This window comes from Pan troglodytes, chromosome 1 (assembly GCF_028858775.2).
Source record: "Pan troglodytes isolate AG18354 chromosome 1, NHGRI_mPanTro3-v2.0_pri, whole genome shotgun sequence".
NCBI classification, from domain to species: domain Eukaryota; kingdom Metazoa; phylum Chordata; class Mammalia; order Primates; family Hominidae; genus Pan; species Pan troglodytes.
Window position 1 is genome coordinate 211,027,647 of NC_072398.2, and position 13,008 is coordinate 211,040,654.

The window sequence follows — 13,008 nt, forward strand, 5'->3', positions numbered from 1 at the left end:
GGTTGAGGACATGGACTGAGCCCATGCTCCAGATGGTATTTCTCCTCCAGTGCTCTCCCATCCAGCCCCCAGCCAACTCTGGGTGCCATGAATGGGACTACGTCGGCTTTTACAGACAGTTGTCTCGTCAGAGACCGTTACGGTGCCTGACTCACGGTAGGTGCTCAGTAAAAAGTGTTAAATGAATGAATGGGCCTAGGTTTGTGTCCTGGGTCTATCATTCTCCAGCTGCCTAAGTTTGGAAAATTGGCCTCTTGGAATCTCAGTCCCTCCCCTACAAAAGGGCGGCAATGATTGTACTTTATAGGTTTCTATGAGTAGCTAATGAGATAGCAACAGATACTAGAGAGGGCTCAGGAAATGCTACTGGTTATTATTATTTTATTTTATTTTATTTATTTTTTGGGAGACGGGGTCTTGCTCTATTATCCAGGCTGGGGTGGAGAGGCTCAATCAGAGCTCACTGCAGCCTCCGTCGCCTGAGCTCAAGCAATCCACCCACTTCAGCCTCCTGAGTAGCTGGGACCACAGGCTGGTGCCACCATGCCTGGCTTTTTTTTTTTTTTTAACTTAAAAAACATAGGCGGTCTCCCTATGTTGCCCAGGCTGGTCTCAAACTCCTGGACTGAAGCGATCCTCCTGCCTTATCCTCACAAAGTGCTGGGATTGCAGGCATGAGCCACCACACCTGGCCTATTTTTAATATTATTGATAATTCATCTCCTCACCTTCAATGCCTTCTTGCCTAGAGGAGGAGGCAGGTAAGCCCTTTCTAGTCCCCAGATAAGGTCCTCCAGCAGATTCCTGAGGGATCCACTTCCAGGCACAGCCCCTCATCTCCCTCTTGTCTCGCCCCAGATGCTGCCGGGCACATGACTGTTGCTACGAGAAGCTGAAGGAGTTCAGCTGCCAGCCTGTGTTGAACAGCTACCAGTTCCACATTGTCAATGGCACAGTGGTTTGTGAGTAGCCTTTTCTGTATGGAAATGTCTTTTAACCTGGGCCTTTCCTTAACATTCACCTCCTCTTTGACCCAGAGATCTTTTAGAAAATGAAATGCTTCCAAGTGCTGGAAGGAGGTATTCCTGAGCTTTCTCCTGATGCTCCAGAGCTTCTCAGAGTGTCCGTGCTCATCCTGCCCTGGTCTCTCCCACCCATGAGTGTACCTCCTGAACTCTCTGGGGGCCCAGAGCCTGGCAGATAGTACATGCTCAATAAATACTTGTTCACTTGAGCTAATCTTGAAGCTTCCCTTGACAACTGCTGCTGTTGAGAACATGTTTCCTTGTTTCTGTCATTTTGTTAACAAAACGGCTCAGCTGTCTTCCAGTTGGACAAATATTTATTAAGGGCGACTGCATGCCAAGCACTAAGATAGGTGCTGCCAGGGCCACAAAAGCAAATAGGTGGGAAGGGAAGGGGGACTCACATGTTACTGAGACCATTCAAGGAGCCATGTGGGCAAGTGGATCAAGTGCCCTTCACATGGGGTGTGGCCCTGGCATCCGGAGCGTGTTCTGCGGCTGGTAGGGTATGGGTATGTGCAGGGCAATCCTGGCCTAAACAGCAGGCACATTTGGAGGCACTGGACAGTAGTCTTTCGTGAGCACCATCCTTTCCAGCATAGCCAGGGTGGATCCTGGGGTCCTGGGCTGGGAAGGTGAAGAGCAACAAATAAAGAAGTGGCTTCTTATAGTGTGTGGCTCACTTCCTGCCTGGCCTCGTGGGGTTGCATGAATCACTTTCCTTCCCAGGTGTATTTATTCACAGCTGTGAGTGCACCTTGGAGTTCCTCTGTTTCCTCCTGAGGTCAGAGAACTACCACCTCTCTGCCATTCATCCCCTAGGGCGGGAGATACATCCTCCATCCCGTAGTGGGTTCCAGGGCTCAGAACCCTGGTCTCCTGAGCTCCCCCCACCCACCACTTCAGCTCAGCACACACCAATACCCAGAGTTAGGACTGTGAGGTCTCCCTGACACCAGCTGTGTGGGTTGGGGGCTCGGACCCCTGCACCGGGAGGACCTGCCTCAGCTCTTGGCCTGCCCTGCCCACTGCCACCAGCACGTGTTTGACAGGGAAAGAACCCCCTTTTGTTCCCCATGTGAGCTCAAGGAGACTTCCTGAGTTGGAGCTCTCTGGTGTGGTCCTTCTCAGGCCTAAAGCAAAGTGTCTTTTCTGTGACACCTCCAAGGCCATGTTCAGGAGAGGGGAAGGGATCAGGGCCTGGTGGGAGGGATGGGGAGAGGGGACTGGAGAAGGTGGCCTCCAGGGATCGAGTTTCCCATGGCCTCTTCCCACCTGTCTTTGCCACAGGGGTGGGGACACCTGGCTGGCCCAGCCCAAGCCTCCACCCTGGGCTCCTGTGGGCTGGCTGCACTCGCCAGGGCTGGCCTGGGCTCTCTGCACCCAGGGAAGCTTCTCTATTCAACGCTCTTCACCCTCCCAGCCCAGGACCCCAGGAGATGAGGGAGAGTGGAGCAAAGGTTGAGGAGCAGAGGCTGGAGCCCCAGGCAGTGGCGCTGCTGGGCAGTGGTGGGAGGTGCCAGCAGGGGCTGGGAGTTGGACCCGAAAGTACGTGGCCTGGGCTGTGCTTTCTTCCCACGTTGCCCCTTCAGAGCAGAAGCAGCCAGTTGCTCCTGAAGCCTTGACCAGGGCTCCTGAGTCCAGAGCCTTGCTCAGGGCACTAGCATGGGAGGAGGCTTCCGCATCAGTACCAGGGCATCAGCACCCGCCTCCTCAGCTGACCCAGCCAGTGAGGACCAGGCCAGCCCCTGTCATCCCCACCCCCACCTTGCCAAGCCCCTGCCCCCAGGAGCAGGGCTGAGAGCGAGGTGATCTGGATTCTAATCCAGAGTCTGCTGCTGACATGTGCTGAGCCCCAGGCCCATTGGTTTACTTGCCCCAGTATTGAGCGAGCATCCACTGGGTACCCGCCCAGTGCCGGTGCTGTGCCAGGGGCCAGGGGCACAGAATAAAGCAGACCCAGTCCCTGCTCTTCTGGCATTCGCAGTCTTGTGGAAACTCCAGAGCTAAAGTGCCCTTAGAGATTATCCAGATCAGCCCCTCCTTGTAGCAATGAAGAGACTGAGACCCACAGAGGGGATGAGTTTGATCCAAGAAACAGACAAGATTAAGATGCATGTGTCTTGAACCTTTTCAGTGCTCTGGAACATACCGTCTGGCCGGAGTTGTCTGGGCTTTGGTTTTCCCATCCATGAAATGGGTACAATAACAACAGCTATAGTGTATGAGCCTCTGTGATAGATGCTGTACACACAGCACCTGAACTCACATGATAAACCACTGAGGTGAGCATTATCTCCCATTATCAAGGAGGACCCTGGGGCTCAGAGAGGTTAAGCACGATGGCCAAGGCCACACAGCCAGGGAGAGAAGAGTTGGAATTCAAACCCCGGGTGCCCTGTCTCACACCAGCTTCCCCTGTGGAGGGTGCTGGTGTGTGCATGATTGGAGGCCCTCACACAGTGTAAGTCTCAGGATCTGCAGCAAACTGGTCAGAATGCTCTGCCCTGGCCCAGGGAAGGAAAGAGGGGCAGATGGAGTTTGCTTCGCTGTAAGGCCCCAGAGCTTTGTGTTCCTGCTGAGAAGCCTCAGAGTCGGGCAGCACTGGGTCTAATTCCAGCTCCACCCCTTGTATTAATAGCTGGGCCTTAATCTCCTCCGCTGTAAAATGGAGAGAATCGCCTGTACTTCATAAGGCTGCTGGAAGGATTAGCTAAAGCAACCCAGCTACAGTGGCTGGCCTACAGTAGGTGCTTCATTAATGCCCTTCCTTTTAGATGTGGAAATTCCTCTTTTTGTCCAAGTTTTCTGTTCCTCTTTGCTTACGGCACTGGGATTTTCTTTATTACTGTTTCTTTGAAGAGTCCGCTCTGTACTTGTGCCCATCGGGCTATGGTCAGTAACCCCTTATGGAATAAAACCCCTTTCCTGGCCAGGCGTGGTGGCTCATACCTGTAATCCCAGCACTTTGGGAGGCTGAGGCGGGAGGATCACTTGAGCCCAGGAGTTCGAGACCAGCCTGGGCAACACAGTGAGACCCCTGTCTCTACTAAACATACAAACAATTAGCCAGATGTGGTGGTGCATACCTGTAGTCCCAGCTACTCAGAAGGCTGAGATAGGAGGATCACCTGAGCCCAGGAGATGAGGCCACAGTGAGCTGTGATTGCACCACTGCACTCCAGCCTGGGCAACAGAGTGAGACCCTACCTCAAAAAAGAAAAGCAACAACAGAAAAACCTATTTCCCTATCCTAATTGCACCTCCGTTCAAAGCGCCGCCCCTGCAAGAGTTAACCAACTCCCTAGCCTCCCATGAGTTCTGAAATCCTGCACCCAGGCCTGGTCCCAGGTTGCCTAGCAACCGGGGGCTGCTCTGGGATGCAGTAGGTAAGCAGGGGAGGGAGAGGGAGAAAACAACTTGGTCTGTCCACGACTCTAAATGTCACTGAGAGATCAGTGCAGAGAAAGGCCTGTCACCAGAGCCCAGGGCCCAATTTGCCTGGTGGTAGGGACAGCTGCCCTCAGGCCACCTGGGAGGTGGTTATCCCTCCTTTGAGTGGGCTTACATAAGTACTTGGCATTTTTGCAAGGGACTTTAAGCTCACTCAGCAGTGACACCCCCTCCGCCCACATGCACATACATGTGTGGTACAGGGAGGACCCGGTGTGGGAGGCAGAGATGGGGTTCCAGCCAACTGAAACTCCATCATCTGCATCTCCCGGCCTCTGACTGCCTCCCTCTGCCAAAGCGGGAAGATGAAAATGGTAACGGCTGGAATTTGTATTTTGCAAAGACTTTTCTCATTTACTGCTGAATATATTTCTTATCTCAGCCTCCACTCGCTGACACGCTACCCACTGTCTCTCCCAGCATTCATCTCTACCTGAAATGATCTTGTTTACTTCTCTGTGTCTGTGTGCATCGACTCTCCCCCACCGATTAGAAAGGTCCGTGAGAGCAAGGAGCAAGCCTGTCTTGTTTGAGGGCACTGGTTCTCATAGAGCCCACAGGGAATGATGCCCCTGGACTAAGCAGTGTGGGGTCTGCTGGCTTGCACCTGTGCCCCCAGCTCCTAGCCAAAGACCAGACACATGTTGGGAACTCAATACTTGTTTGTTTAATGAGTAGATGAACAAAAGCACTCATGAAATAGGCAGTGCACGTATCTTTATCACCATTTGAAAGCTGAGGAAACCGGCTTGGAGAGGGAAGCAACTTGCCTGACACCCCAAAGCACAGAAGCAGCATATCTGGCCCAAGAACCTGGCTTCCTGTCTCCGAGGGGTCAGCTGCTGGCATTGGCCTGTAGGCCATGTGAGTGTGGCAATGTGGTCAGCAAAGAGCCTTTACTGCATGTTGGGGTCAGGAGATCAGCAACGAGGAGGACAAGATCCTTGCCTGGAAGGAGCTTGTGTTCCAAAAAGAACAAGAGACCACAGCATATTCATTAATAAAGACACATTCAAACAGGGCCAAGTGCTCTGAAGCACCTCAGACAAAGCGACAGGCTGCAAAATGACAGCGTTTGGGGGTCAGGAGACAGAAGGGTGCCTGCTTTAGGTGGTCGAAGAAGGCCTCTCTGGGGAGGTGGCATTTGGTCTGAGACCTCAGGGCCAATGTGCTAGGAGTAGAGGAGTAGAGGAGCCTTGGGGAAGAATGGAGATGAGGTTGGACAGGATGAGACACGTGCCTTCTATGTCAATGGCAAGGGAGTCATTGGAGCATGTGAAGCAGAGGATGCTCTACTTTTGCCCCAGAAAGATCACTCTGGCTACAGTGCAGAGAAAGAAGAGAGTCAGGGAGGAAAGAAAGGCCTCATTAGGGGACTATTGCAAAGCACAAGGAGGCACAACCACAGCCAAGATCAGCACGGTGACAATGGGGATGGGAAGTGTCAGATGTCGGGAATGCTGTGCAGGTAGGGTCGGGGCCGACAGGACCTGCTGATGGGTTCGGCATGGGGTGTGAAGGGAACAGAGGCTGCACCCCAGGCTCCTGGCCTGAGTGGCTGTAGATAGTGGCACCAAATACTGAGCTCGTGAAGATGGGGGGAGAGCTGATGATGAAGACAGCAAGAGTTTGGTGTGAGTCACCTTGAGTTTGAGACACGTGTCAGACATGTAAGGGGTAGGCAGGTGGACACGTGCTTATTGAAGTCTGGAGCCCAAGGGAGAGGTGTGAGCTGTAGCGGAGAAGTTGGGAGTATTCAGAGTTCTGACACTGACCAAGAACACCCCTCAGAGAATTCAGAGACAACCAGGGCTGAGGTGAGGGGCTCAGACTGGGGCCTGGGACAGCCACAGGCAGGAATGCAGACTTGCTGCCTCTTCTTATTTGTGGAGATGTAGTTCATGCAGCAAGAAAGTCATTCCAAAGCCCTCCTTTCCTTTCTTCATGCCTCAGCTTCTCCATTAGCACATTAAAAGATGCAAGATCTGGAGTTAAGCTTGTTTTTAAAAGGTGGCCTCCAAAGATGGTTTTTCTTGGCCTGGGGCTGTCTCATCATCCAGGTCATGACAGGCCCGGTCCATGGTTGAGGAATGCCACAGAAGTGACAGTCCACTGCAAAACACTGCTGCTCCAGATGAGTTCTGGAAGGCCTGGCGATGGGGCAGGCCACTGAAGTAGAACTGGATGTCAGATGCACGCATTAGAAAGGACAGGAAGACCAAATGAGAAAGGGAGAGGGGGCAGGGAGAAAGGAAGGAGGGCTAGAGACTTGAGGCAAAGGAAACAAGAGATGGAATAGAAGAAGAGAGAGGACCAGAAGACAGTGAGATCAACAGAAAGAGAGAGGGACGAGAAAGAAGGTGGCTGAGGAAGGTGAGAAAAGTGTTTCCAGGGCGGCAGCAACTGGACCAGGCCCTCTGGTTGGACAGTGAGGCTGGCTGGGGGGCCTGAGCTCAAGTAGCCCTCGCCCCCTGAGAGAGTGGGGGCTACCTGGGGAGCTGGGCTTGATGCATCTGGAAGGATCTTCCCAGAGGCAGGAGGGGGAGTGGGAGGGCAGAGGGCACCCAGGCGCTAGAACAGTGGGAGTGGCGGGAGCCGCAAAACCGGAGAGCCAGAGGAGTGAACATCCCTGGCAGATTCCCTGCGGGCAAGCAGGGAGGGCAGGAAGCTCGGTGGTGTTGGCACAACGTGAGAGGTTCCAGGGAGGCGTGGGAAGACGGCTTCTGCAGGACGCAGGCTTTGCAGAGGGAGAGTGGCAAACAGACTGACTGCAGGCAGCTCTGCCGGCCCCACAGGGCGCTGCTTTTTCTCCACGTGGAGCTGGAGTGCATCACCCTGAGAACAGCAGCAAGCGCCCACAGGGCACCTTCTGCGTGCCAGGCACATCCGGACCACTTGTCGGTAGACACCAGTGACCCTCACCACCACCCCAGGAATGGGACAGTGTCATGTGTTTCTGAAATGACTAGGTTTTAGCACCATTTCATAGATGAGGAAGCTGAAGCTAACTTGCCCAAGGTCATAAACCGGGCGTCTGGTGGCCTCCCCTCCTCACTGCCAACCCTGAGAGCGGACTAGGGTGGAGTTATCTGGAAAGAGGAAGCTGTACCTGAGAGCCCTAAACACACATGCACACACACACACGCGCGCGCACAAATGCACAATGCACGCACACATGCGCACGCACATACACACATGCACACATGGACACATACCTGCACACACAAGCATACACATGCACACAGGCACACGCATGCACACACGCGCATGCACACACACGCGCATGCACACAGTGCGACAGCTCTGATTAGTAGGTAAATAAAAGGTCCCCATCTAGTGGTGACTCGGCCAAAGTGCAGACACTGAACCCCAAAGGCCCATAGAGGCTTCATTCATCCCTTCTCTTATTCTTCATTCATGGATTCTATTGAGCATCTGCTGTGTGCAGCATCTATCCTGGATGCTGGGGATACTGTGATGACTTAGACAAGGTCCCAGCCGCACACAGCTTATGCTTCTTTGAGGGGAGGCAGACACAAGCCAGGAAACCAATAAGAGAAGTTAAGTAAAAAGCACAGTGAGTGAGACAAACGGGTATGGAGGGCATGGCCAGAGAGAGCTTTAGTTCAGGTGGTCAGGAAGCACCTCTCTGAGGAGGTGAAATTTGACCAAGCCTCAAACAGTGGCAGGGATCCCACTGCTTGCAGATCCTGGGGAGAAGCATTTTAGACAAAAAGAACAGCAAGTCCAAAGGCCCAGAGACAAGACAGAGCAAGACCTGTGACATGAAACAGGCTGGTGTGCCCAGAGCAGGGAGGCTGGGAGAGTGGAGGGGGAGGGCAATGAGGGTGGAGAGGCTGGTGAGGGTGGCATCCCGGCAAGTGTGCCTGGCCACGGAGGTCACGGAAGGATTCAGCATGTCTTTCCCGAATAGGAAACCACACTGGGGCTGTAAGCCAGAGAGTGAACGTAACTCGGGTTACAGTTTGAGAAGGTCCCTGCTTATTTCCTTCCATGAAGGAGGAAGAGCTGCTGATGACAGGGATTTGGGCAGTGGCCAAAGACATGGAGAGAAGAGGGCAGAACATGGGCTATTTTAAACACAGAGAAGATTAGCGGGACCCGCTGGCAGACCGTATGTGAAATGTGGAAGGAGCGGGGGCAGCGAGGTCGGCTCCTAGTTTCCTGAGAATGTGGGTGAATCACGGGCTCACAGGCAGAGGGAGCACTAGGATATCAAGGGTTCCCTTGTGAACGCCTCAAGTTGGAGATGCCTGAGACATCCAAGTGAGATGTCAAGCAGGCAGCTGGAAATAGGAGATGAGCTCTGGGAAAATGTTCCCATCACCCTGGCCTGTGTGCTGCCTGGGCGCACCCATTCAGGGCCCTCCACGCAGCCCACGCCCCCGCCTCCTGATTCCTTCTAGGCTTCTCCAGCACTCGTGGGATGCCCAGATGTGATCAGGGAAGGGCTTGAGGATGCAGGGAAGCTGTGGCTGTGAGCCCTAAACACACACATGCACACGCACACACACATACACAGGCACACATGCACACACGACCATACACACACACAAATGCACACACATGCACACAAATGCATATGCACGCGCACAAATGCATATGCACACACACACATGCACACATATGCATACACGTATCCCTTTCAGTGGCTTTCCTTTCTGTCCTTAACCCTTGGCCCCTTACAGTGAGCTCCCCATTCTCCCCAGCCTTAGAACCAAACCCTGGGGCTGGGCTGGGAGCCCCCAGTGACCCTCTGTGTCTCTGCAGGTGGATGCACCCTTGGTCCTGGTGCCAGCTGCCACTGCGGGCTGAAGGCCTGTGAGTGTGACAAGCAATCCGTGCACTGCTTCAAAGAGAGCCTGCCCACCTATGAGAAAAACTTCAAGCAGTTCTCCAGCCGGCCCAGGTGTGGCAGACATAAGCCCCGGTGCTAGGGACACCACAGGGTCCCTCTCATCATCCAGCATCCGCTCTAGTGTTGCTCTTCCAGGAAGCCTTCTCAGATCATCCCCAACAGGCCCCTGTTCTTCCACTGGGAGGGAGGACAAAATGTCTCCCGCAGGGCAGCTCACCCTTCAGCATTCTGACCAAGAGGACTCCCTGTCGTTCAGCATCAGAGGGCTGGAGAGCAGAAATGGGAAAGACGAGATGCCTGCCCTGCAGGAGCTGGCATTCTGTGGAGTGGGGAGGACTACAAATGCATGGATATAGAAGTTAGAGACACATTAGACTGTAGTAAGTGCTATGATGCAGTAAAACAAAGGGACGGGATAGAGATGCACCCAACCCCACATCCCAGGGTTTCCAGGAGGGGAGAAGCCCCAGGATCTACTCCAAACTCTCTCTTCACCCCCACTGCAAACCAGGACACAGAGCAGACTTGAGCACCAGGCCCATGCCCAGCTCTAGCTGGTAACAAAGCCACCACTTTCCTTGCCCCTCTGCGTCCTCAGTTTTTATGATGTCATTCTTAGCTTTTCTTATCAAGAGGCAGAATCTGTTTTCCCCACCCCATGAATCTGAACTGGTCTTGTGGCTTAGTTTGGTCAATAGAATGTTGTGGGAGGGATGGGTTACCAGTTTTGAGCTAGGCCTCAGGAGGTCTAGGGCATGTCTACTCTCTCTTAGGACAGCTGCCCCCACCCTGCAAAAAAGCCTGAGCTAGCCTGCTGGAGAATGAGGGCCCACCTGGATCAGTTGTCTCAGCTGATTTCAGACACGTGAGAGAGAGCTCAGCGAGACTCAGCTTGTAGCTGACTACAGATGTGTGAGGGAACCTGGCTGAGACCAAAACAACTGTCCAGCTGAGCCCAGGCTAAACTGCCAACATGCAGAATTGTGAGCTAAATAAAGGCTGCTGTTCTAAGTCACTGGGTTTTGGTATGGTTTGTTAGGCAGCCATAACTAACAGGTGTAATTGGTCCTTATTCCCTTATTCACTGAGAGTGATGGGTTCTCAGCCCTGAGCTGGACTTGGAGGCCATGGAAATGCAGTGGACATGGCCTTTGTTCCTTACCTTGAAGGTGTGGAAGGAGGTCAAGTTCATGGAATAATGGAGAACACACAGCTGTAATCGTTTGCTTGTTCAGGGAACACACATTTATTGAGCACTTGCTATGTGCCAGGCACAGTGCCAGGCAGTAGGGATCCAGATATTTAAAGAAAACAAACAAAAATCAGGTCCAAAACTCCTGGGGAGAATGCTGAGAATGGTGTCAGCTTTTAGGAATTCAGACACAAAATCTGGATTGAAAAATGGACAGATGTGAAGACAGAAAAAGACACCAGATGTGGAGGGTCAGTGGAGGGTCTGGGGGCCCAGGCTCCTGCGCTCTGGCTGGCTCAGCTTGTACTATCATGTGGGTGACTGGCCTGCTCTTCTCTCCCACACACATGGGTGGAAATTGCAACTGCAGATGGGCAGCTTGAGGTTTACGAACATCAGGGAGACTGTAAGCCGGCCATGAGGGAAGCAGCTGTAGAAAGGTGGGCATGGAACCAAGGTGGCCAGGCCCAAGCCAGCAGGCACCCCCCCACCTCGGGGATCCTGACCACTGCAGAGACCAGCTCCAGACTGTGAAGGTGCCTGGCTGACCGACACAATGGAGGAAGAGGGGTGAGGGCCAGGCTTAGGGTGGGGGATAGGGTTCCCGTGTGAGATCCAGGCCGTCTTTTTTAAAAAAATTTTTGAGACACAGTCTCACTCTGTCATCCAGGATGGAGGGCCGTGGCACGATCGCAGCTCACTGCAACCTCCACCTCCTGGGTGCAAGTGATTCTCCTGCCTCAGCCTCCCAAGTATCTGGGATTACAAGTGCCCACCACCATGCCCAGCTAATTTTTGTATTTCTAGTAGAGACAGGGTTTCATCATGTTGGCCAGGCTGGTCTGGAACTCCTGACCTCAACTGATCCACCCACCTCAGCCTCCCAAAGTGCTGGGATTACAGGCATGAGCCACTGCACCCAGCCCCAGGCCATCTTTTTCACTCCCTCCTCTCTTCCATCCCCTAAATCTATAAGACAGAAATGATGGGCCCTTGATGGTATGCAAGCCCCATTTGTTTGGCATTGATGCCCTGATTCTTGGAGAGCTGAGATGGGAGTGTAGAAGAATGGGCAGACTCTCTCTGGGAAAGCCTACTGTCCTCGAAGGGAAATCATCCATTCCATGAGCACATGTTACTGAAGACCTACTCCAAGCCAGGGCCTCTGCACCAGACTCTACGGAGCTCTTGGACCAAAGGGAAAACAAGTAAGCAGGGGATTGCAGAACAAGCTGGGGGTGCCAGGATTGGGGTGGGCATGGGGAGCAATGCCCACCTCCTGGAGGATGAGGGAAGCTTTCCTGAGGACTGCTGGGGGTCTGACATCTTATCTGAGACTTGAAGATGAGGAGGAGTTAGGAGGGCCGGTGGGGCCATGCAGAGCCTCCCAGGTTGAGGTCTGGAGAAAAGCAGCATATGTCTATGCAAGCTCCTTGTCCACCTGCCTTGCCCATCTCTGCTGAAGGCTCTTTATCATTTGTCCCTGCAGCCCAAAAACCTGGGTGTTGAATTATCATATTCCACATCCCACACCCAATCTGTTGGCACTACCTTCACAATGCATCTAGATTCTGTATTTATAAAATGCTTCCATCAAATGTTTACATGGAAAAAAAAAAAGAGAGAGAGAGAGGGGAAAAAATCTAGAATCCAGCCACTTCTTAGGACTTTCACTGCCGCCTTCTTGGGTAGGAGCCACCATCACTGGTGCCTGGGTCACTGCAGCTGCTCTCTGCTGTTCTCCCTGACCCCACCCTCGGCCCCTCCATCTCCTCCTCACACAGCAGTCGGCCAGCAGTGACTGAGCCTGGCACTCTCTGCTCAGACCCTCAGTGGCTCCCACTGGGCTGTCTTTACAGTGCCACCCCTTCAAGTCTGGGCTGGAATCCCACCTTCTTGATGAGGCTTATGCTGACCACCCTATTCAGTCCTGCCCTCTCCCACTGGCATTGCCCATCCTCTTGCCCTCCCCCTTATTCATCTGATGAAAACTGGGGACCGGGGAGGGGGGCGGACTAGTGACTTGTTGCAGGGCACCAGCTAGTGCCCAGCAGGGCTGGAATGTGAACCCCTGTCTTCTGATTCACAATCTCTTACTTCCCACCCACTTTCTCAAAATGAGGAAGTTGGATCTGATGCCCTCTGAGTCTCAGGCTCTGGAGTTGGAGTTCAAATCCTGCATTTGTTGCGTGACCTTGAGTCATTTACTTGGCTCCTCTGGGCCTCATTTCCTCCCTGCAGAAGCAAAGCTATGAATAGTCCCCACTGCAGCAGGATGAGCTGTGGACAAAACCCCTCAGACACCAGGTTAAGGAAGGATTTGGCTTTACTCAGCCAGGAGCTTTGGCAGACTCGCATCTCAACAGCTGGGAGCTTTGGCAGACTCATGTCTCAAGAACCAAGCTCCCTGAAGACAGAGTTCCTGGCCCTTTTAAGGGCTTACAACTCTAAGGGGGTCC

At 53.3% G+C, this 13,008-nt stretch overlaps 1 protein-coding gene across 4 annotated transcripts in view; it reads left to right on the forward strand.

Moving 5' to 3' along the window:
- PLA2G2C (phospholipase A2 group IIC) overlaps positions 1-10,372 on the forward strand; it is a 23,891-nt gene extending 13,519 nt beyond the window's left edge. For 3 of the 4 annotated variants that reach the window (XM_063794144.1, XM_063794179.1, XM_063794166.1), the window contains 3 exons: positions 859-962; positions 9,270-9,408; positions 10,131-10,372. In XM_063794144.1, coding sequence (XP_063650214.1) covers positions 859-962; positions 9,270-9,408; positions 10,131-10,167 — 280 coding nt within the window. In that variant the 3' untranslated portion in view covers positions 10,168-10,372. The remainder of the gene's footprint in view (positions 1-858; positions 963-9,269; positions 9,409-10,130) is intronic. The other variant, NM_001329732.1, reaches the window with a different exon arrangement.
- The last annotated feature ends 2,636 nt before the right edge of the window (positions 10,373-13,008 follow it).